Source organism: Hemicordylus capensis, chromosome 4 (assembly GCF_027244095.1).
Source record: "Hemicordylus capensis ecotype Gifberg chromosome 4, rHemCap1.1.pri, whole genome shotgun sequence".
Classification (NCBI taxonomy): Eukaryota; Metazoa; Chordata; class Lepidosauria; order Squamata; family Cordylidae; genus Hemicordylus; species Hemicordylus capensis.
In genome coordinates, this window is record NC_069660.1 from 173,083,266 (window position 1) to 173,109,112 (window position 25,847).

General features: G+C 41.5%; 1 protein-coding gene across 5 annotated transcripts in view; it reads left to right on the top strand.

Annotated features, from left to right (window-relative positions):
• The window catches only part of NRG2 (neuregulin 2), a 305,841-nt gene that overhangs the window by 274,464 nt on the left and 5,530 nt on the right, over window positions 1-25,847 (top strand). For 3 of the 5 annotated variants that reach the window (XM_053248937.1, XM_053248938.1, XM_053248939.1), the window contains 4 exons: window positions 14,587-14,689; window positions 16,965-17,088; window positions 19,085-19,212; window positions 20,683-20,907. In XM_053248937.1, the coding sequence (XP_053104912.1) occupies window positions 14,587-14,689; window positions 16,965-17,088; window positions 19,085-19,212; window positions 20,683-20,907 (580 nt within the window). Of the gene's footprint in view, window positions 1-2,935; window positions 2,960-14,586; window positions 14,690-16,964; window positions 17,089-19,084; window positions 19,213-20,682; window positions 20,908-25,847 lie in introns of all 5 variants that reach the window. The other 2 variants (XM_053248936.1, XM_053248941.1) reach the window with 1 other exon arrangement.

The window sequence follows — 25,847 nt, forward strand, 5'->3', positions numbered from 1 at the left end:
CCATGCTCCATTGAAATGCTGCCTTAATATAGTATTTCAATTGTGTGAGGAGAGGAACTGCAGTCCCACGTGTTTATGAAAAGTTGAGCAGGAAGGGGATGTGTGTGCTCATGTCCCAGTCGTTTGGTGTGTAAGGCTGGTCAGATGTATCTGAACAGACATCAAAGCTGTTTCCAAAGTCAAGGGACTAGGAAGCACCTAGCCTACATTGTCTTCAAACACATGTTATCAGAAACATAAAAAGAGTAAACCAAAATTACCGCATAGCCGCAAAAGCTTTAAAAATAATCTGTAAATGATTTGCCCATGGGCAGCCTGACTGTTGCCTGGAGAGTATTTAAAGATGCATAAGGGTGAGTGGGTCGCCATCAACTAGGCAAGCTGGATGGTGGGAGAGCAAGGTTCTGTTGTGTAAATAGAGCAGCATGCACACTGCAACCTGAAAGTAAATTCTATAGTAATACGAAGGTGTAAACTATTTGTAGTACACCGCTCTGGGCTCCTTGGAGGAAGAGCAGGATATAAATGTAATAATAATAATAATAATAATAATAATAATAATAATAATAATATTTTCCCCCTCATTATATCCTAAATTGCTATTAATTTACAGAGATGTTACTGGATAACTGCACCCTGAGAACTAAAGGATTGCCCACTATTCTTTCCTGTTTATGGCATAGGAAGAAAACGGGGGTTAAAAAATCAAGAACAAATGTATTTTATAGAGAGGATAAGTTCTAAGAGAGCACACTATGTGAGACTGTAGAATGTGTTTATTGCTTAGATCACATGAAGTTAAGGCTGGTTGCCATAACTCATAATGTCCATGCCTTTTGGAATATGAGTAAATTTGTAAGGACCTTAAACCTTCTCCCAAATTGAAGATTCTTTGTAGGCCTAAGATACCCAAGCTGAAGTTTAAATTTTAGCTAGAATTAGGGTGGAAGGTGAAATTGGGGGTTAGGGTTCAAGGGGGAAAGTTGGGGGAGGAGTCAAATTAGTCAAAAGATTTCAGGGGTTAGTGTAGCAGCAGGGGTGGGGTTATTTTTAAAGAATGTTGCTGCCGCCACAGGTAGCATTAGCAGCAGAGAAGCTTTCAGCTGCCTCTCCTGGAAGTTTCCATTTTCTCTCCAAATGCTCCAGACATAGCATCATCATGGCTGCTCCTGCCACATGGTTTTCCCAACAGACAACTGGCTTGATGAATCCTAACTTGGCGGTGGGGTAGTACTTAATAGAATTTCCCTGGTGCCTTGCTGATGTCAATGACAGTTCTAACTGTCCTGACAGAGGTCGGCGGGGTGGGGGGCATCATCTCCCTGCATGGCGTACAGTCTAATCTGGAAGTAGAACAATGTCCTGGTCAGGGGGTCAAGACTGCTTCTTGGCTACATTATTATTTATTTATTATTATTACTATTTACAGAACCATTAATATGCATAGTACCTTGCATAGTTTCATAGGCAAAAACAAAGAGAGCTTGACCCACACTGAGCTTCATATTTGCCTATGAATGTAGTATTCCAGGTTATTAAGTAGTCCAGGCTGTCTCTTTATGTTGTAAGCATTCTGGACAGGAGTATATTTTTCATGTTTTTTCTGTGAAGATCCTATCTGCTGGAAAAGTGCCCTTTCTTCCAAGCTGTGGTTCTCACAATAGGGCCCTGATGATATTGGTTACTTTTTGTGTGATATTTCTGTAGTCTGAAACCTCAGACTAAGTTTATGCATATAAAAGTAGTTTCCCCCCTTTGTTTCTAAGGTTATTGAAAATGTGCACCTTAGGGTTCCCTGTATTTTAAAACAATTCTTCACCCATGAAGTGCCATGGACAGTTCCCAGGGGAGGCATAAGCACCTTCCTCATCCTTCCTAGAGTATGTATTGAATAGTTCAAACAAACAGACACACACACCGCAGAACAAAATGAGCTTCACACAGAAGCTTCTGAACCATAGACCTTGGCCGCAATCCAAAGAGGCCATCCATGGCTGCAGGGTGCTACTGCGACTTGCCTGAGGACAGGGACTGCTGCATTATGGCTCCATGTTGGTTGTGATTGCAGAAGGGAAGCTGACCAGCCTTCTGCTTCTTCAAGTAATTTCCTTCCTGTTTAAAGAAAACTTAAGCCATCAGCCCTCACTTTCTTTAGGATGGATGCGCTGAGCAGCTCATGCTGTCTTCCTGGCCACTAACAGAATTTCAGTTAGAAAAAAGTCAGGCTTCCGGTCAGGAGTGTTGAAGATGAAATCTTCCCTCACATCCAGTTGCCTTTCCTTTCTCCATTTCCTATCTAGCTCTAGGCATTATGAAGACACAGCTGGAATTATTTGTATATAAGTAAATGTGTTCCATTTACTTTTACAGGTAGATGTTGTTAAGATTGGACTGATATGTGTCTTCTATAAGTTTATTTTTGCTATATATGTAACTGTATATGATTCAGTTATCCTCCAGTCCTGCAGAAGTTGTTCATTTAATATGTTATATTTAATATTACTATTTGTCATGAGCATGCTTATAAATGCCTTGTAAAACAGACCTGTTTATGTACAAATCCACTCCCTCACTTTTTGCAAGAATAGTGAGGAAGAAAAGTCTCTCTCACAAGGATATACATATATATGCTTCCTAAAAGCAAATTCCAGGTATTCAGACATGCCTTTTCTTAAGAAATGTCCTAATTAATCATCACTGTAAATCTGTCTAGAATTCCCTTTGCCTTTCTTCCCCTTTCTTTTCCTTTTTTTACTTTTTACAGTTGTGATTACTATACTGTGTTCTTTGTTACTGCACCTCTAATAGGGAACAGGCAAAGCTGCTGCTCTATGAAATATGTTTTATGTTTTCTATATCCTGTACTGAGAAATCTGTCTCTTACAAATCTGTTTCTCTCTTCTTCTTTTTGCTTTCCCTCTTTCTGCATTGGCAGAGCATCTTGGATTAGAATTAAAGGGTATGGAATAAGCCATTCATTCATTAATCAGACACCATTAAGAGCCGCCCACAGTTCTTCTCATTCTATTGTTACCATTTCAATGGGATGATTGAATAAACAACTGTTCATAATTTGGACAGAAAAGTCTCCATACATTGATAATTTGTAGTATATAATTATTTTATTATAAAAGATCTGCATGTATTTATTGCGGCACTGTTCTGCTAACCTTATGGGAAGGACTGCTAGCTCAAGTGTCATTAGTAGACTGTGAAGAAGGCTGGTCTGTGCCACCTTTTCACTGCAATCATGCATTTTCTCTTGAAACTGAAAAGCTGGTCTTCATGTCTGTTTGGAAGGTCGTGGACAATCAGGGACATGTTTTCATGACACAGTGGGTTTTTGGAGGGAAAGGGAATTTGATGGAAACCACCCCTCCCTGCTAGCACCGGCACAATTTTGGCCTGTCAGCCACTGTGTGCAGGAGCACTAGAAAGACAACTCAGGGCAGACCTGGTGTAAAATGCATCAGCTTAAGTAGCTTCTGGATTGCATCCAGAGTACTTTAATTGCCTTCCTTCCATAAATTATAGCTATATTTATGCTGAATTTATAGTTAATTTTTAGACCCTTTCTCTGCATGCAAAACCACTTGATGATACTTAATTCTCTGCTAAACTGCCCAAAGTGCTTATTTGGTCTAAGAAATCACGAATGTTATTGTCTGATTCAAACAATGATGTGGAGCAAGAAGAAAGAGCAATGCCGTGAAACATTTGCAAAGTGGATTTCCCTCCGTACTGATTGACTACAACCGGCCCTCACATTAGAGATTAGCAAAAAGGGCTTTAAGGTCATCACTCTTAAATACATTGAGGCTATTCTCATGGGTCAGCAAAACCAGGCTAACCACCAAACTCAAGGGTGAGCTCAGTGGCTCCACAGAGGCAAGCCCGTCTAAGAAGCCACCCCCTTAAAAGAGGTTAACGGAGTGAGTGCTCTGTTAACCTTTTTTAAAAATCATGTGTCTGCCTATACCGCCCTTCCCAAAATGGCTCATGGTGGTTTACATTAAAACAAAACAATTAAAATCAATTAACAGTTAAAAACAGAGACTATAGAACACCATAAAACAATTAACAAGTAAAACATTCAACACAATTTAAAAACCCTGGAAAACCAGGTTACAGCAGATTAAAAGATTTACAACGATTTAAAAACCCTGGAAGGGCAGGGCAGGTTTTGAGGGCTTTCATTACTGGGTTACCTTCCCTCTTCACTCCTTGCTGTCAAATTAAACAGCAGCAGTCTTATGTCTGCTTGTGTATCAGATATACACAGTTTTATCAGTCCTTTGTAGCGGGGATGCTTCTCTGAACAAAAAGCCTATGTGGAGAGCAGCTTTGAATGATAGAAGAATCAAACCTTTGCTGTAGATTCAAATAGGCTTTGAAATGCCATTTAAAAGTGAGGATTTTTGATATCCTTCTTTACCTTGTATTTTTAAAGTAACATTTTTCTTTCTAAGCTCACTGTTTTGCAATGAACATCTTTCATCACTCTTTCTGCTGGTCAGGGGTGTAGCTATAACTGAACGAAATGGTTCAAAGAACACGGGCCCCCAGCTCCTGAGGGCCCTCCAGCTCCACCCCTCCCTATTTTCTTCATTATCTCCCTCACTCTGGGGGGCCGCCTGAGAGAGGGATGAATACGGGCCCCCTCTCCCCTAGCTACGCCCCTGCTGCTGGTCATGTGTTTCTGTAGCGGATGACATTACTTCACATTATACACTGGCTTCACATAGACATCACATATCATGGATGACATTACCTCACGTACGCTGGCTTTCTCTTAACATATGTTTTCAGAGAACGATAATTTGTTTGCTATAAAATCACAGATATATCTAGCAGAAGAATACAAAAAAGTTGCCAGACTGCTGCCCACTTTTATTACAATCTAAGTGAATCTTAGGAACTAGTTGTTACTTTAAATACATGCTTTGCAAACATGGGGCATGTTTCTTAAAGTTAAGCAGCAGTTGGGTCAGGCCCCCTTGGATTGGGACCATGATGGGGGAGGGGTTTTTTAACACTACATTTGCCATGCTCCCCATCTGAATCAGCCCCTATGGCAGCTGTTTGCCAAAGAAACAAGCTCCCATTGGTGCTTAGCAAATAGCAACGAACCGTGGAACCCCCAGTCTAGACTGGGACCATGGCCGAGGGTAGTGTTGAAGCACGCTCCCCACAGACCCCCTCTGCAGGAGACCTGATTCAGCCTTTGTTTATTATTTTAAAAAGCATGCCCTTGCAAAGAGTACTTTACATAACATGTAATTTGACCCTTAGAATGGCTTTTTTATATTGCCTTATTTTCTTACTGTCATAGTTCAAATCTGTAGATGTTTTCACAATTCTCAGAGCCGGACTTACTATGCTATTTTTACTAAACATTTCAATCTCTAACAGTGGTCTTTTGTTCCAAAGTATCATCACATAGTAATGGATATATCAGTACATGAGATTTAATCCTGCATCTTTGGTTGCTGAAAATGGCTTGCTGATTTATTTATTTATTTATTTATTTTACATTTTATATCCCGCTCTTCCTCCAAGGAGCCCAAAGCGGTGTACTACATACTTAGGTTTCTCTTCACAACAACCCTGTGAAGTAGGTTAGGCTGAGGGAGAATGACTGGCCCAGAGTCACCCAGCTAGTTACCGCCCTTCCAAAAATGGCTAAGGACAGTTTACATCAAAACCAATTGACAATTGGATTTTTATGCAGATCTCAAAAGATGGATCAGTCCATATGTGCAACCATACTTTGTGTTAGAGATTAGGATTTCATATAGGTGAAAAAAATCTGGGAGAAAAATATTATTTTAATAGTTTGTTCCTACAAAGAAAGTTACAATTTACCAGCAGTAAATGTAAGCAAAATCTCCAATATGTATTGGTGTGAACTTAATTGGTTAAGTATGAAGTAGTAGTCACCAAACTGAAAAATAGCACTTTGACACATTCTTAAAAGAATTGCATTAAGACTCCCTCAAGACTCACCTGTTCTCACAGGCTTTTAATTAGAATTAATTTTAATAATTTGTTTTAATAACTGTTTTATGCTATGGTTTTTGTTGTGTTTTTGTGGATTTTAATCTGTGACTTTTATATTGTTTTTAAATTTTGTACACAACTTAGAGATATATCAGGTGGTATAAAAATATGATAAATATGATAATAAATTAACTCTGGCTAGCTTTGCATAGAACCTAACTTCATATATATTAGGTTCTATGACAGCAGTACAGCATAGCAAGATAATGTTTGTTGTTTGCTGAGATACAGCATTTCCAGCTGTGAAAAACAGATTGCCAAAATATTTAGAAATTATGTTGAGTGTGGTAAATAGATTGCCGAGGCAGGTTAAAGTCTTTTGTGCTGTGGAAAAAAGAACAAACATTGAACTTCTTATAAGGATACATATATACAGTAGATATTGATAGCCTAAACACAGAGTTATTTTTAATATGTGACATGAGTGATGGACTGAAAAATATTCAGAGCTGCCTAAAATGTTCTAATTTTTCAAAGATTTTTTTTTAAAAATTAAAAAACCCCACTTTGAATGTTTATCTATAGGTAGGGGACTTGCTTCAGCTTTAAGCAGACTAGAGACTATTTTGTGGACAGCTTCTGTAAAGTTAAAGCTGCAGAATGAGATGATTGTCAGTTTAGATTTCTGGCCTCTGGTTTTGCAGGGTTGCAAGCCATACAATTTTACGGCATGGAATAAATGCTTCCACAAGTCACTCTAAAATCATAACGTAGACAGAGTTCTTTGGCAAGAATGTGGTGGGTGCAGCTTTTCCTCCCTGTGCCTTTCTAACATATAAGCAGGAGGAGCAGTCAGGAGTATTATTCAGACTTCAAGCTGTAGTGCAAAATTGCCCCCTCCACTCATCAGGGGAGATGGACATCCAGTGTAAATCTCCCCATTGCAGGACTGACCTATTGACATTACACCTGGGTGAGTGGAGGGGGAGTTGAGGGGCTGGGATAGGCCACATGGTATGCACAGCTGGTGAAAAAGCACTTGCTTTTTCAGCTTGCAATTTTGTATGAATGCACAGGATGGAGGATGGGAGCTGCTCCATGGTTTAAACCTTAGCATAGAGGGAGGCTCGGATACCTCCACTGAAATGAGAAAAATGATTTTCAGTAGAGCACTGGTGCTTGGGCTGCCCATCTCCTAGAAAGTCACTGGAATTTGCCTGCATTCATTTCTTTAGGATCAGATTTATAACGCAGGCAGTTCCATTTTGAAAAGCAATGCATGGGCTTGAGAGCTTAACATGTCCATGGAAGTCAACATTTTTGACAGGTCCTGGAAGTCAAATATAAATATTTTGTTGGAAAGGTAGCATAGAAATTGCACAGCAAGTCTCTGGACATTTTGAATAGGAGGCTGAAAGCTATACTTGCTTCAGTTGCAAATGGGAATGTAAGACCTTCATTGTTCAGTAAGTTCATTCGCATCATAAATGCCTTTCCCTCCTGCATGGATACTAGTTATCAGACATTAACATACAAAGCAGGAGAGATGCTCAGAAGTGATTTAAACCTCAGCTATAAAACACCCTAATGGTTAGGGCCAACAGCCACTTTGAGAACTTGTAATTTGCCTAGGATGTCATGAAAACCTTGATTGCCTTATCACTATTGCTATGTGCTTCCCAGGGCCTAAAGTGTAGAAGCAGGTTTTCTTTCATTTTTTATTTTTATTTTTTTGACATTTTGTATTTTATATACATCTTTCCACGTCCCACCCCTGACCCCGACCTCCCTTCCCCTAGCCAGCCTTTGCATGCTGCACTGACTGGGGGGAGGTGGAGGAAGAAAGGAGAGATAGAGAGAAAGAGGGAGGAGGGAGCAGAGGGAGAGGGAGGGAAGAAGAGAAGGAAACACACACCATTGCACCAATAGATGCGGGTAAACTGGAAAAGGTTTTTGTTTTCTCTTTTATTTTAAGGATAGTTATCTTTTAAGAAAAGTTATCCCACCCAGATTTCTGATTGTTTACCCAGTTTACTTACTTTTATGAGGGTCCGTTTTTCATGTGCCGCTAACTCAAGCAAGTCCTGCACCCATCCCTCACTCCTAGGGGGAGTGGGAGATTTCCATCACGGCAATATTAATCTCCTGGCTACCAGTAAGCTTCTCCATAGCCATTGTTTAGGACCTGTTTTTAGTCCTCACTCAGTTGGGATATGCCCCAGTACTGTGTTCAGATCCTTCCGTGCACGGGATGAATCTATCACTAAATTAATACATGTAATGACCTCCTTTCAGAATCCTTGCACTATGGGACAGTCCCAGAACATATGTGTTAAGTTGGCGTGAGGATTATTGCATCTCCAGATCACAACTGATAAGAATCTCCTGAGCTTTAGAGCCTCATTCCTGCCTTTCTGCTAGTGAATTCCTGACCTGTGTATTGGCTGACTAACAAATGACTCTGCCAACTGAAAAAAGCAAATGGTGGAAATTTGAATTCTTCACTGGACTCTAAAAACAAGAGTTACAGTAACTGTTCCATAACTGAAACGGGAGTGTAAAGATACTGAGAAATTAAGCACCTTCTGTTCTTGAGCTGTACACTTGGATGGTTGAAATATGCATAGCCAGTAAATAAACTAACTGACTAATGGGAAGGGGACACAAGGAAATACCTCCTTTGGAAAAGGATCTCTCCATTGAAAGCATCAAACAGTAGTAGTCTTCTTATTGACTTCATGTCACATCAGTCATAAAACAGAATACACAGGCCAGAGAGCACTAGATCAATTACTGTACACCAGTATATCCAGAACTTCAGAACAGTTGCATGTTTAAAGGGAATAATCAGTCCTGTACAGCATCCCTGCATTATTGACATGCTGTTTTCTAAGCTTTCCAGTGCCTTAAAGGGTTGCTGACAGTCCATTCTCAAACTTTGTTTACTGGCATGTAAAGTATGTAGGATGGCAAGCTCTATCCACAGCAGTGTCAACAGAACATCAAAACATGGCAATGCTCTGCCATTTCACCTATGTTATACTAGCATTGCCAACAAATACACAGCATAAATATTTTGGTAAAAAGTGGAGCAAAATCTTCTTCCTGGCTATCTGCAACAGGCATATTCACCTCAAATGAAGCACTTCAAAAATGAATACATCTGAACATTTGCTACATACATCTCCATAGAAAGTATGTAGAAGGTGCCAAGCTCAGGAGATCTTTGATTGCCATTCTCTTAAAATAATAATAATAATAATAATAATAATAATAATAAAATAAATAAATAAATAAATGAAGTGAAGAAGATGCACTTAAAATGGTCAGCAACGAGAAACTATTAAACACCAATGAAATAAAGCAGGCCTACAAGAAAGAACAAGTCAAGAACCCAGCAGAAAAATGGAAAAATAAGCCACTGCATGGTCAATATTTGCACAATATAAGTGGAAAATCAAACATCATTAAGACCTGGCAGTGGCTTAAGAATGGCAACTTGAAGAAAGAAATGGAGGGTTTAATACTGGCTGCACAAGAACGGGCACTAAGAACAAATGCAATAAGAGCAAAAGTAGAAAAGTCAACAACAAACAGCAAGTGCCGCCTTTGTAAAGAAGCAGATGAAACAGTGGACCACTTAATTAGCTGTTGTAAAAAGATCGCACAGACTACAAACAAAGGAATGACAAGGTAGCAGCAATGATACATTGGAACATCTGCAAAAAATACAAGCTACCTGTAGCCAAAGATTGGTGGGACCATAAAATTGAAAAAGTTGTCGAAAATGAAGATGTAAAAATATTATGGGATTTCCGACTACAAACAGACAAACATCTGCCACACAATACACCAGATATAACTGTAGTCAAGAAGAAAGAAAAACAAGTTAAAATAATCGACATAGCAATACCAGGGGACAGTAGAATAGAAGAAAAAGAAATAGGGGGGGGGACAAAATATAAAGATCTACAAATTGAAATTGAAAGGTTGTGGCAAAGAAGACCAAAATAATCCCAGTAGTAACTGGCACCCTAGGTGCAATTCCAAAACACCTTGAAGAGCACCTCAATACTATAGGGGCCACGGAAATTACCCTCAGCCAATTATAAAAAGCAACTTTACTGGGAACAGCTTACATTTTGTGACAATATATATAACAACAACAACAACAATATTGACAATAAAATTCAGGCACCTCAGGTCCTTGGGAAGGACTCGATATCTGGATAAAACTATCCAGTCAATAACATCTGTCTATGTGAATAATTAATTAATTAATTATTATTATTAAATAATAATTATTATTATTTTTAATTCATGCTGTCTCGAGTAGTGTGGCCTTCTGTAGCTGATGTGTTGTAATTTTATCGATGCCTGAGGTGTCAAGACGGTGTTCAAGTTCTTTTGGTACTGCACCAAGGGCACCAACAACTATTGGCACTACTGCTGTTTTCTTTTTCCAGAGCCATTCAATTTCAATCTGAAGGTCCTTGTATTTAGTTATTTTCTCCGATTGTTTTTCTCTGACTCGTGTATCCCCTGGGATTGTAATATCAATTATCAGAACCTGATTCTTCTTGATGACTGTCAGATCCGGCATATTGTGCTCTAAATGCCTTTCAGTTTGTATTCTAAAATCCCAAAGGATTTTTGCCTCCTCATTTTCTGTGACCTTCTCAATCAGATGATCCCACCAATTCTTGTTTGCTGGCAATTTGTAATTCTTGCAAAAGTTCCAGTGGATCATCAGAGCAACTTTATTGGGTCTTTCCTTATAATCAGTCTGCACAATTTTCTTACAACAACATACCAGGCGCTCAACTGTCTCATCCGCTTCCTTGCATAACCGACACTTACTGCCTTTCTGGGTGATCAATTTTTGCTTTTATAACATTTTTTCATAGTGATTGTTTCTGGGCTGCAAAAATGAGACCTTCTGTTTCTTTCTTCAGTGTCCCCTTCTTTAATCACTGCCATGTTGTGCTATTGTTGACATTCGATTGCATGTCATTAAAGAATTGACCGTGCAATGGTTTGTTGTGCCATTTTTCTCATGGATTCCTCATCTGCTGTTTTTTGTATTCATCCATTGATTCCTTTATTTTCAACAGACCTGTCTTACTCACTTCTTGTAGCATTTCTTCTTGACTTTCATTGATGTATTCTGCCAATGCTCGTTTTTCTTCTTCAACAGACTGTCTGACTTGCAACATTCCACGTCCACCTTCATTTCTTGGCAGGTACAGCCTATCAATATCACTTCTTGAGTGCTAGGCATGATTGATGGTCATTATTTTCCTGGTTTTCCAATCCAGCGCATCCAATTCTGCTTGTGTCTGATCAGCAGTACCTGCTGTATATCAGATTACAGGAATTGCCCATGTGTTGATTGCTTTGATAGTGTTAACACCATTAAGTTTGGACTTCAGTGTCTTTCTTACTCGCCTGATATATTCCTTACTAACTTTGGTCTTCACTTCAGCATGCTTGATCTTGTCACTTTGGAGAATGCCCAAATTAATACTTATATGGCATCTCAATTCCTTCACTAGTTGTCATTTTTCCTCGATTTATTGCCAGTATAGCACATTTGCCCAGTCCAAACTCCATTGCTATATCACGGCTATAAATTCTAACCATATTGAGTAATGACTCAATTTCAGATGAGGACTTTCCATAAAGCTTTAGATCGTCCATGAAAAGAAGGTGGGAAAGCTTAACTGATGTTTTTGAAGTTTGGTATCCATGGTTTGTTCTGTTCAAGATAATGGATAGCGGAATTAGGGAGATTACAAAAAGTAAAGACGACAAGGAGTCTCCTTGAAATATTCCTCTCCGGATGTTAACTTCTCCCACTTCTCCATTTACTGGCAGATTTACTGGCCTTTTTTAAAAAACAAAGTTTTTAATGTTATCATTCACTCCAGTCATATCCAGGCATTTTAAAATCCAGTTATGTGGTAATGAATCAAACGCTTTCTTATAGTCAATCCAAGCTATATTTAGATTCGTCTTCCTTCATTTACAATTTTCCAAAACCATTTGTCAATAAGAAGCTGGTCTTTTGTGCCTCTTGTTTTCCAAAGGTTTCCCTTCTGTTCCATTGGTAACAAACTGTTCCTTTCTAGGTGGTCTTGCACAGCATCTGCTACAATTGCTGTCATGAGCGTGAACATTGTTGGAAGGCAAGCTATTGGCCTATAGTTACTTGGTACTGCGCCTTTTTCATAGTCTTTCAGAAGACAAGTCTTGCCAGTTGTCATCCATTCATCAAGTTTTCCACTTTCCAGTATATCATTCAATTGCTTGGCTAATGTTTTATGTAAGCTGGTCAGATGTTTGCACCAAAAGCCATGTACTTCATCCATTCCTGGTGCTGTCCTATACGTAATCTTTTTTGCTCGGTTTTCAACCAGTTGGGGTGTTATTATCAAGTCATCCATTTTGGTTCCATCCAATTTTCCCTCAACTTTAAAAAATTCATTCTGCATTCTTGTTGTCCCAAATGTTTCTCCAAAACATTGTTGAACATATGAAATTAAGAAAAGAGCGTAAAAGACTGCCTGAACAAAAGCTAGTGTGCAAAAAAGATCTTTTTTTGGACAAAAGGGTTGTCCCAAATGTTTCTCCAAAACCTGAGTAGCTGTTCCCTGTCCGGTTGTACAATGTTATCAAAATTTTTCTCCATTAACACTCTGATAAAACTGACATTGATTTGAATAGAAAAAGAAATTTTGTTGGTATTGCAGTACACGAGCATCATATCTGCTGATTTTCTTCGCTATTTTCAAGCAGTTTTCAGTGAAGAAGCAGCAGTGGGAGTAAGGAGGGTTAAGCAACCCTCTTCCTATTGTTTCTCTACTCCAAACTGCCTCCGCCTAAGGTGATTTTTCTATACCAAAAGCAACCACACGTGTAGCATTTTGTTAGGTCCCAAGATTTAACTTTTTATGCCACCCATGCTAGCTGCTCTAAATTGGGAAATGTAAGCATGTGCAAAATGAAAAGAGCACAGGAAAAAGAGACATAATGCATATGTTGTGTTTAAAAATATCCCCATAAACATTAGTTCTCTGGAGTCCACAACATTCCAATAGCCTAAATAGTGCTATCATTAATGCAAATAATGTATTGAAGGACTGATGTTCTTTGGTACAAAGTTTCTATGTGAAGATCTTTTCCATCTCCTGCATGTGTACCTAGCAAGTGTCATTTGAAAATTATTTGGCTAAGATGGAAACCCACAACACTTCATGGATTTTTAAATTTTGTAATGTTTCTCCATAGCCATTCCTCATTTAAACATTTGACTCCTCCATTGGCACACAAATACACCACTCTTTAGCCCTGTGCAGGTGTCTCATAAAAACTGGGGACGCTGTACTCGTGTACTATGGTTTACATACAGTACAGTAGCCCACCGATCCAAGAGTTTGCCTCTCCAAACTGCGGCCACACTGCTAATGAGCTTGCAGAGGCTCCACGACTGCTAACCATTGTGTCATTGCTATAGCAACAAGCCTCCACTCTTTTCCTATATTATCCTTCCTCTACACTAATAGATAGCCTTCAGGATAACCAAGGACAGCAAAAGAAATGAATGCGTGTTAAGTTGGATTTTAAAAAATGATTACTTCATTAAAAATTATGACCACCTTCAGTTATTACTTTAAGCTAGCTGAACTGGGCCCAAAGCATTTGAGCCTCTAGTTCTCTTCTCAGCTCCCCCCACACCACCTGATGGCCGCCGCTTTCTTCTCACCCTCCCTGCCCAATAGCCACCACTTGGCCGTTCTCCTGGCCAGCAGTTTATTTTTCCCCACCTACCCATCCCAATCGCTATCTGGCAGTTGCTTGTGAACTCTCGTGAGAGCTGCCACGCATGGGATTAGTGACGGATACGTTAGAGAGAGAGAGAGAGATGGCCTATCTGTTTTGCAGACTTTTAGCAATCCCTTGCTGTCAAAAGGTTAGCAGAAGTTAAACTATGATACTGGACTGAGGAAGAAATACGGTATATATACATATTCCTCATTGGGCTGCTTCACCAACAAAAGCTGTGTCCCAGGAGTTTCCATCATGGGTCAACCATAAATATTCTGTCATGTTTGATGGGCATTTGTGAGCCTGGAAAAGGCATACTAAAAATGCTCATGAGACCTTCTCAGTCAATTAATGTTTTAACTTTTCTGTTCTCATTTTTTGTTGTAAACCGCCCAGAGGTGTAAGTTTTGGGCGGTATAAAAATATGTTAAATAGATAGATAGATAGATGGATAGATGGCTATCTAATAGGAAGCCACCGATGTTTGCAGTATTCTTAAGTCTCAGGAATGAGAAGTTGGTGTAGTTGTTAGGAATTCTTAGAGACAGGAGGTAGAGAAAATGAAATATTTGGAGAGAAAGAGAGAAGAGCACATACAGCTGATATTGAGACAGGCATACAGATTTTAGCATTCATAGCTGGAAAACAATCTATTAGGTACTGATTCTTGATGTAAGCTTTGTTGGTTATATATTCAGAATTTGCCATTCTAATTTGAGTTGTATTTTTAATTGCTGGTTGTTTTTATGTCCTTTGCAGAAGCTGAGGAGCTATATCAGAAGAGAGTTCTAACCATTACAGGGATTTGTGTTGCATTACTTGTTGTGGGAATAGTATGTGTGGTAGCTTACTGTAAAACCAAGTGAGTAACTTTTATTAATAAAGCCTTATATTCATTGAAGTTTTGTGCCATTCTTACAGTTCTGATGTGTGCTGACATACAATACTAACAATGCAATTCTATGCATCTTTACTGAGAAGTAAATCCCATAATGTGCATTAGGCATTATCACCTGCTAATGTCTATAGATTATGTTTCACAGAAATAAAAGTTGTTTAAGAGATTGGCAGCCTTAGGTGGCCAGGAGTTGTTTCACACCCAAATGAGTTGTTTCAAACTCATTCCGCACACAGGTGAAAAAAATTAGAAAGAGCACTGCTGTGAGCCTGAGGTTACAACAAACAGGGATAGCTGCAGTGAAACTTGCCTTCTTAAAAACAGACAAAATGAGACTCCTTTTTTTAAAAAATTCAATTCAAAAGCAAAATTGGGGCATAACAAGATACAGGAATAAGGAAGGGAATTATTTGGAGGGTAGTTGCAAAGGAAGGAGAGACGTTACATCCTCTCTTTCTAGCTCAAGTGAGGAACAAGAGAATTGCTGATAAGGGATAATGACCAGCAAAGGAAGAGTTGGTTGCTTCTATTGCTTTTGAGAGTAAAGAAGGCAAGATACTGCAAGGACATTTCTTAGGGATAAAGAGAGTCTATTGTAACTCTCTGGTCTCAGAAAAAGGACAGACTTCCAAAGAAATATTCCCCTGTTTTTATTTTCTCAATTCAGACTGTTTGGAATGGATTGGAATGAAATTAATTTCATCACCAGCTATGTTACCTTGGGATTGTCTCTTTACCCAGAAAGCTTTGGAATAAAAGCTAGGGAATTAGTGGGAATCCCATTCTTTTTGTAGTGTTAAGGATCTATATATGTATGGGTCTTTCATGTCCTTTGATCAAATTGCTGAGATAATGGCTAATGACTGACCACAATTCTTTCAATTACAAATTTCGAAAAGGAATTATATTGAGACAAGAAACTAACTTTGATAAACTATTGAGGAGAAACAGTTTGGAAGAGTATGTAATTTAAAGGGGCTGTCCTCATGACCAAAAGTAAGGTAGGTATGTCTCCAACCTTAGCGCGAGAGCCGGGCACACTTCTGATATTTGATTGTGTGCTAGATAAAAGTAAGGTTGGAGGCAAGGAGCCTGCTAATCTGTCAAGCCCCAGCTGGGTAGGACAAGTATGTTCTACCCAGATTCTGTCCCCAGCTTTTTAATGAGGTAGGTAAATCCTGGATTTTTGACAGTCAAGCAACTCCCTCCCTCCAACCTTACTTTTATCTCTCACACAGCTGAATATCAGGAGCACACCCAGTTCCTGCACTAAGGCTGAAGGCATTTGGTTGTGAGAACAGCCCCAAAATATACTGTATTGGCTATTAATGGAACATGCTCAAACTAGGAAAATGTATGGGGGGAAAATAGAATAAGGATTTAGGCAGACAATTAGATCAAGAAGCATCAGATTTTCCATAGGAAATGGGCTTTAAAATGCACAATGATAAGAAAAAACCACTATGAGGCAATCCTTCAATGGCATAATATACCTTGGAGACTAAAATAAGTGTTTCTAGCAGTGGGTCGTAAATACTGGAGATGTAGGCCATATTGAAATGCGTGCCCCCACCCCATTATTTGTTCCCCAAGGTTATGGTTTTCTCACTCAAGGTTTTGGATCTTATTAACCAAATCACTATTTCCATGGACCCAATTATTGTTTTGACTTGCAGTTTGAAAGGGCTAGTTTCTTAGAATCAACTGGAGTTATCAATGGCGTTATCCATTGGCCCCAGCCAGAAAGTTAATAGCAAAACATGGCTTCAAAAAGATACACCATAGCTGATGCCTGGCTTGCTAAGATTTGGGAAATATTGAATATTATGTGCACTTCAGATAGAGCAAAATAACGTTTTTGTTCTCTGAAAAAAGTGGATAAGTGGATAAGAAGTGTTTTAATTCTTAGTAAAACGTTGATAGGATATCTGATTAAGGATATTGTATGGTTTATGACTGTATATAACTCTGTACTCTAAGTTTGTACATTTTTTTAATGTTAAGAAAAGAGAGCATGCTCCATATCTAGATGAGGACTAGAGTTGCAACTCTAAAAGCAAACATTCCAGAAAGTCTCACAAAGTTGTCTAATAGAGGCTTGCCTCTTCCTCCACAGGAATATGCAGCAAAAAGGGCCTATCATAGGGAAAGTGTTTGCTTCCCTATTCTTGTCTGAATGTCTTTTTAATCTGAAAGAACACAAGCACAAGTATAATTTATTAATCTGCTTATTCTTTAGGAAACAGAGAAATCAAATGCATAGTCATTTGCGGCAAAACATGTGCCCAGCCCATCAGAACCGAAACCTTGCAAATGGCCCCAGCCACCCCCGGCTGGACCCTGAGGAAATTCAGATGGCTGACGTAAGTTAAGGAAAGGAAAGATTGTGCCATCGAGTTGGCATTGACTCCTGGCAACCACAAAGCCCTGTAGTTTTCTTGCTAGAATACAGGAGTGGTTTACCATTCCCTTCCTCCCGTGCAGTATGAGATGATGACTTTGCCGTTGTCACAGAAGTGAGCATCCACCTCCAGCACCTTCCTATATTGCTACTGCCCGATATAGGTGACTGCAAATATATTTACTAGGCACAGTCTGGGAAGCACACCAGCAGGGATTCCAACTAACAGCCTCTTGCTTCCTAGGCAAGCTGCTTCCCAGCTGTGCCACCGCAGCAGGATCTCTGAGAATTGGGGACAGAAAGAGGAAGGAAAAGTCACCCTTCTTCATCCCCTTCCTTCATTATTTCCTCTTTTCTCTCCTAGTCTCTCATTCCTCCTTCCCCAGCTTTCTCTCTCTCTCTCTCTGTCCCTCCCCCTCTCCCTCTCTCCATGCTGGGGCTAATGCTACTCAGCAGTTGTGTTTCATTACAATGCTGAAGTAGCAGCCCTTACACCTCCACCACATCCTTGTTATGCCCTCCAGAAAGGGTCTTGGGTTCCCTTCAGTTGAAACAGCAGAGGCAGTAAAAATTGTTGTTACTGTTTTAAGCTGCTTTGAGAGCCTGATCCTAGGCCAAAATTCAGGTAGCACTGTAAGTGGATGTGCCTTAGTTGCTGGGATAGCTGGCCAGCCAGAGGTTAGTATACAGGTGAAACTTGGAAAATTAGAATATCATGCAAAAGTCCATTAATTTCAGTAATGCAAATTAAAAGATGAAACTGATATATGAGACAGATGCATTACATGCAAAGTGAGATAAGTCAAGCCTTAATTTGTTATAATTGTGATGATCATGGCGTACAGCTCATGAAAACCCCAAATCCACAATCTCAGAAAATTAGAATATTACATGGAACCAGTAAGACAAGGATTGAAGAATAGAACAATATCGGACCTCTGAAAAGTATACAGTGTACTGTGCTTGATTGGCCAGCAAACTCGCCTGACCTGACCCCATAGAGAATCTATGGGGCATTGCCAAGAGAAGGATGAGAGACATGAGACCAAACAATGCAGAATTGCTGAAGGCCGCTAATGAAGCATCCTGGTCTTCCATAATACCTCAGCAGTGCCACAGGCTGATAGCATCCATGCCACGCCGCATTGAGGCAGTAATTGCTGCAAAAGGGGCCCAAACCAAGTACTGAATACATATGCATGCTTATACTTTTCAGAGGTCTGATATTGTTCTATTCTTCAATCCTTGTCTTCTTGGTTCCATGTAATATTCTAATTTTCTGAGATTGTGGATTTGGGGTTTTCATGAGCTGTACGCCATGATCATCACAATTATAACAAATTAAGGCTTGACTTATCTCGCTTTGCATGTAATGCGTCTGTCTCATATATCAGTTTCACCTTTTAATTTGCATTACTGAAATTAATGGACTTCTGCACGATATTCTAATTTTCTGAGTTTCACCTGTATATGCATTGTATCCTGGTGCTGTCTGAGTGGCAGAAGTGGGGGAAAGTCCATATCCTCCTTTTCTTTTCACAAACTTTGAGGTTCTCCTTTGCTTGCCTCAGTAAGCAATGCCCCCACCCATCCACCCACTCCGATTCAGAGCTATCTGAAAGTTGCTGCCTCTGGCAAGAAGTGCTGGAGTGCTTCATTAACATTCTGTGCCTTGCAGCCCAAATGAGGAATGCCTGCTGCCCAGTGATTCGTTTTATGAGACTTTTCAAGGCAATCTGCACTCCTGTGTGGTGTCATTATTTTGGAGGTTCTGAAACTGAGGAACAGAAGTCCAACGCCTTTAAAACAATCTGGACTGATTGACCTAATTCTTATCCTCCCCAAATGAAACTGAATAATTTCCTCCCCAAATGAAACTGAATGTATAGCAGTCCTCTTGAAAAAGCAATGTTGTAATCTTAAAACTAATGTCAGGTAATTTGTGTCTCTTTCCCCAGTATATATCTAAAAATGTTCCTGCTACTGAGCATGTCATACGAAGGGAAACGGAGACCACCTTTTCAGGGAGCCATTCCTGCTCACCATCACATCCCTGTTACTCAGGGACTCCAACTTCAAGCCAAAGGTACTGTACCCCAGTGCTTCATAACTCGATTCTGTCTCCACCTATTTGTGCATTTGCAAGGGCGGCCAGCAGGGTCAAGCTCCAGTTCTGCGGGGGCCCTTAGCATGTGAAAACACCATATGCCCCTGGCAGAGTAGTTTTACCTTAGTGGAAGGGTGGGGGACTTGGTGGTGAATTGGCAGCTCCTCCTCCACCCTCTTCATCAGTAAATGGGGAGGATTGGGAGGAAGTGCTAGTGGTGCTGCCACCACTGAAGAAGATTCCCCCATCAGTGAATGGGAGGGGGAGATGCATGGGGCAGTAGAAGCTCCTTTCTGGGTGGGGAGGAGGAGGACATGCTGTTGGTTGTGGTGGTGCCGCCACCAGTCCTCTCCACCATTTGCTGATGAATGATTCCTTCCTCAATCAGTGAATGGGGAGGAATCTTCTTCAGCAGTGGCAACAACAGCTCAAGCCCCGCCCTACTCCCCATCGGCAAATGGAGGTGGATCTTCACTGGTGGCAGTAGTAACTCCTGCCTCTCCTGCCCTTGGAAGGTGGGAGGAAGAGGAGTTGCTACTGCATCTCCAGCTCATTTGCCATCTCAGAGGGTGGAAACAGCTGCCAGGGGTAAACTGGTTCAAAGAACCCGGGCCGCTTTGGGGCCGTGCCTCGTGGCCTGTGACCCACCTGCCAGCATCTGTCAGATGTGGGGGTGTTATTTTACTCCCAAATGGCCACATGGCCCCGTTTAGGATTGAAATCGGCCAGTGCTGCATTCACAGCATTGGCCCCGTTTGGGAGCGAAGTCCCGTCTCCTGCATCTGACCTATGACACTGGATTGTGACTTAAAGCACCCTGCATCATACATCAGATGCAGGGGGAGGGCTGGGGGGGCCTCCCAGGGCAGTGGCAGAACCTGAGCCGTCTCTTGGCTCCCTCCGCTCCTGACAGGTCCTGAATAATCTGCCATTGATTTTCTCAGCAGTGCTCACAGCTCCTCCTCCTCTCACCCTCCTCTTTAAACCAGTCAAGTTTTGAATTGGTTCACTGACACACCCATGTCAAATAAGGAACTAGCAATAAGGAATTGCAATAGGAATTAATTCCAGCCTCATAACTCATACTGCCCAAAACTTGTGTCTTTGTACCGCACATTATGCAGTATGGCTGGCTGAAGAGAGAGGGAGGAATACTTGAAAACACATCTCTGCTTTTGAATGGCTTTGGTGGAGGGGACAATTGGAGGATTGTGGTGGGGATTATGTCTTGGGCTGCTGTGTGAACACTACTGCCCAATGTATTAAAATATATTGTGATCACCTCCAGTCATCTCACAAGCCAACAAAGTGACATCCTTTTGCACCGCTTTTTTTTTTTTTTTTTTGAGTAGCTTGCTTGGATCCTTTCACTGAGAGTTTGGAGGGTTCAGAATCCATTGAGATGAGCTGCTGGACAAACAGTTATCTGTTGTTTGGCTTGATCCATAGACATGACAGCCACACTTGGAGCTTGGAACAGACAGAAAGCCTGACTTCAGACTGTCAGTCTGGGATGATGTTATCTTCAGTGGGAACCAGCAAATGCAACAGCCCTGCCTGTGTGGAAGCTCGTGCTCGGCGGGAAGCTGCATATTCCATTGAGGACCAGAGAAGGCCTATGACACAATACAGAGATTCTGTGGATTCCCTTCGGGACTCACCACATAGTGAAAGGTTTGGTTACTGCTCTTACTGTTGGTTGTTGTTTATGCTCACTTGTCAGACTTGCTTTTTGGTAATAAAATCAGAGAATTAAACAACAACAACAACAACAAAAAGCCCACCACAAGCAAGTTCCAGTCTCTAATAGGACATGAGAGAGAAGGAGATGACAAGGGGGAAAGAACAAAAAGATGGCAAGTAGTTTGATTTAGGCAATCCAGCAGGCAAGATGAATAAACTGAGCAATAGGTTTTCTCACACACACACACACACACACACACACACACACACACACACACACACCTTGTGCATTAGAGAAAAAAATTGGATTTGATCTGACTTGATCCAATCTGACAGTAAAATTGCCAGATTCGGCAGGATGCCCCCTGCCAGACTGTCAGATTGGGTTGGATTTTAGTTGGAATTGTCTGACTTAAACTGAAATTTCCATAGGGATCAACTGGTAAAAAAAAAAAAAAAAATCCAGAAACTTCTCAAAGTTCTCCTGATGGTAGTACATAGTGTCAGCATTAATTGTGCAGAGCTTGAAGGAGGCTGGCCCACTTTTTAAAATTTAAATTTAATGTTTTTTAAAGTGCCAGTGGTAGAATGTTACAAAACATGCAGGAATTGAAGCCCCCCCCCCCCCGATAATTAAGCATGCCCAGTTTGGAGGAAACTGCTTCTTGCCTTCATTTGAAAGTAGTACTTCTCCTCCCTTTTTTGGCACTCCATGTTATAACTCAGGAATGACTGGATGGAAAGTTCTAAAATTTCTTATGTTTATAGTACATGGTGTTAACATTAAGTATGTGGAGTTTGAAGGAGATAGGTCCATTGATTTAAAAAAATGATTTTAAAGAAAGTGAAAACATTTTCATAGTTCCATAATTGATTTGCTTTATGTCTGGAAGTCACAGATCACTAAGCACAAACAAAAGCCAAAACTCCCTCCACCCGCTTTCCACAGAATCCCTTTCAGCATTCTCCACACAGAGTACTAGCAAAAGTGCGGACAACAGCAGTTGAGCGGGGATAATAAAGGAATCTATCTCCTTCCCCACAAGCACTGTGATTGGAAGGCAACTGACTCGAACTATTGACGTGATCAGATTGCCCTGGCGAGCTGCAGCTGTGAGGGCCAGTTTCATCTGCCAGGCTCCAAGTCCATGTGAGAGGTGGGGTCTGGGGAGTTTGGCTTAAAAGGACTGGGGCAAGCCAGAGGCGCAGGCATCGGTAGGCAGCAGAGGCGTAACTAGGGAAAACGGCGCCCGGGGCAAGCATTGAAATGGCGCCCCCCCGCACCCCCAACATACTACATTATACTTAGGTTTTTCCTCACAAGTGCCCGCCGCCACCGCCAAGCCAGGCCACTGGCTGGCCGCCAGGCGCCAGCAAAGCAATGGGGGGGGGCGGGGGCGGCGCGGAAGGGACCGCTCGTGGGGGAGGGGGCGCCGACGCGCTCCCTTGACTGCTGCAGCGCTGCTGCACTGAGCAGGAAACGTTTGTATTAACAAAAAATAAAAAATAAAAATAAATTTTTTTTTGTCATGGCGGCGCCCCCCATGTGACCAAAAAAGATGGTGCCCGGGGCACGTGCCCCCCCTGCCCCCCCTATAGTTACGTCTCTGGTAGGCAGGCTATCTGCAGGCAGCCTTCAAGGTGGGACTTCGGTGTGGGACTTCGGTCTGAGGAAAAGTTATGCTCAAGGTTGCCTAGTTTTAGTTTTAGTTTTTTTGTTTGTTTTAGTGGTTTGCTAACCCCTGCTAACTGGGCAAAGAGGCACCTTTTAAACATGGCGATTCTCTTTATTTAGCAGGGGGAGAGTAACTGGCCCTATCCACCCCCAGCACAGTACCTCCAGTGACTGTTGCTGGTGTCTAACATATGTTTATTTTTAGATTGTGAGCCCTTTGGGGACAGGGATCCATCTTATCCATCTTGTTTGTTTGTTTGTTTGTTTGTTTGTTTGTTTGTTTGTTTGTTTGTTTGTTTGTTTGTTTATCTGTGTAAACTGCTTTGGAAACTTCTGTTGAAAAGTGGTATATAAATATTTGTTGTTGTGCCAGGCTGCTCACAGGGATATATCTGGGCTTTTTAGTTAAGGATGGAGCAGGGGGTGCATTCGATGAGGTTGGGGCGGCTATTTCAGTAGTAGTGGGGAATAGTGGATCGGCATTGACAGGCCAATATGCTGTGATGGGGTAAAGGAGTCCAGTAACTTAATTACTGTTTTCCCTTCTGGCTGCCCTGTCAGCTCTCAGGCCTTGGGGAGTAGTTCCAACTCCCCACTGAACCTAACCATGTTCCTTTGTAATGCCAGGTCAGTTCAAAATAAGATTGAAGTCACCCATGATTTGGTAGGAGATGAAAGAGCCGACCTGGCTTGTATAACTGAGATCTGATTGGGGGCAGCTAGTGGTCCTGTGTGAGCCCAACCTTTCCCCCCAGGGTACTCTGTTGTTCAGCAGGTATGGGGAAGTGGGCGGGGGTGGTGGTGGTAGAGTAGTTGTGGTCCATAAGAATAACATCTCTCTTATCAGAATCCCTGTTAGAGAATTGACTTATATTGAGTGTGTACCATAGGTTGTGTATACCTTAGGTTGGGGACTCAGGACAGATTGGGGATTCTGTTGTGTACCATCCATCCCACTGCCTAACAGACTCCCTAACTGAGCTGACAGAGCTGGTTGCTGAGTTGGTGTTGGAGCTGCCCAGGCTTTTGGTTCTGGGTGATTTCAACATCAACTTTGGGGCTGACTTGTCTGGTACTGCTCAGGAGTTCATAGTGGCCATGACAACTATGGGCCTATCCCAATTAGTTCTACGACCAACGCGTGTTACTGGTCACACACTGCATTTGGTCTTTTGCTTGGGTTAGGGGGGTGATCCTTGGATGTGGTCTTCTGTAGTCATGGGGAAAACCTGACCACTTCCTGGTAAATGTCTGGTCCCTGTGGGGTAGTGGTGGATCTATTAGAATGGTCTACCTAAGATGACTGTTGGATCCAGTAGGATTGTAGGGTTTTGGAGCTGGTTCTGCGAGTGATTCTGTTGATGCCCTGGTGAATACTTGGAACAGGGAATTTACCAGAAGAGTTACAAGAGCTGAAGTGGCAAAATAGATCAGTGTTTCTCAACTGCTGGTCCATGGACCGGTGTCGGTCCATGAGGAGTTGAGTGCTGGTCCTTGCTGGTCCATAAGGAATTAATCCCCTCCCAAAATAATTTCAATCTGGTGGGGACTGCTGCAGCTGAGAGCTCTTTGGAGCTCATTTCTAGGCAGGCAGCCCTCGCTGCGGAGATGTTCATTTCGAGGAAGCTAAATGAGTGTTATCCCAGCAGCGAGAACTGCCTGCCTAGAAATGAGCTCTGGAGAGCTCCCAGCACCGCCATCCCAGCTTGAAATTGTTTTGGGGGGTGCCTGGGGGTGGGGGTGAGGGGGGGACCCCTTTACTAACTGCTGGTCCTGGAAACTGCACACACAAGGATGTACCGTTCCATGACTCCAAAAACATTGAGAAACACTGAAATAGATGACTGGAACACAAATGGATGAGGACTAATCTTGAATTTGATAAGACACAGCATAGAGCCCATTTGAAGGCCTATGATGTGACAATACGTGCAGTAAGGAAGCGATTTTATTCTGCGGATATTGTATCTGCAAGTTCTCATCCAGAAGAGCTGTTCTGGATTATTAGGGACTCAACCCCCTTCTGTTTCAAATATGTTTCTAGAAACAATGTCTCACTGTGACACATTCATTGAGTTATTTACAGATAAAATCTTTCACATTTGGGCTGATCTGGACTCCAGTATTTCTGCAGGGCCAGTTAGGGAGGTGTCCAGTAATCCCTCTTGCAATATTTGATTGGATCAGTTTCAGTTTGTGACTCCTGAGAATGTGGACAAGCTGCTTGAAGCAGTACAGTGTATCATCTGTTCTTTGGATCCTTGTCCAACATTACTGATTTCATCTTGCAGGGAGGTTGTTGGAGATGGCCTAGTTGATATCATTAATACCAACTGAGGAAGGGCAGGATGCCACCTTGTTTGAATGAGGCAATAGTTAGACCTCTTCTTAAGAAGCCTACTCTGGATCCCCTGGTGATAGATAATTATAGGCCAGTCTCCAACTTCCCATGGTTGGGTAAGATGAATGGCTGACCAGCTGCAAGTGGTCTTGGAGGAAAGTGATTATCTAGAACCATTTCAAACTGGCTTTAGGGTGGGCTATGAGGTTGAGATGGTCTTGGTTGGCCTGATAGGTGACCTTCTCCAGGGAATTGACAGAGGGAGTGTGACTCTGCGGGTTCTCTCAGCAGCTTTCAGTACCATTGACCATGATATCCTTCTGGATCGCATGAGGGATTTGGAGATAAGAAGCACTGTTTTACAGTGGTTCTGCTCCTGTCTCAAGTAAAATATATGAAGTATATGGAGACCCCAGGGCTCGATTCTGTCACCAGTGCTTTTTAACATCTACATGAAACTGCTGGGTGAAATCATCAGGGGATTTGGTGCTGAGTGTTATCAATATGCTGATGACACCCAAATCTATTTCTCCTTGTCATCAATATCAGAAAATGGTATTAGACTCTTAAATGCCTGCCTACAAACAGTAAAGGCCTGGGTGAGGAATAATAAACTCAAACAGAATCCAGACGAAACAGAGGTGCTCATTGTTGGGGGGTCACAATCTGCAAGATGGGATAGGACTTCCTGTTCTGGATGAGGTTACACTCCCCCAGGAAAAAACAAACAAACAAACCAGGTTCGTAGCTTGGGAGTTCTCTTGGACCCAGGTGGCCAGGAGCACTTTTTACCAGTTGTGATTGATTTGAATTGACAACTCTGCCTGTTCCCTAAGGAGAATGACCTGAAAACAGTGGTAACCTCCAGGTTGGACTACTGCATTGTGCTATATGTAGGGCTGCCTTTGTAATAAG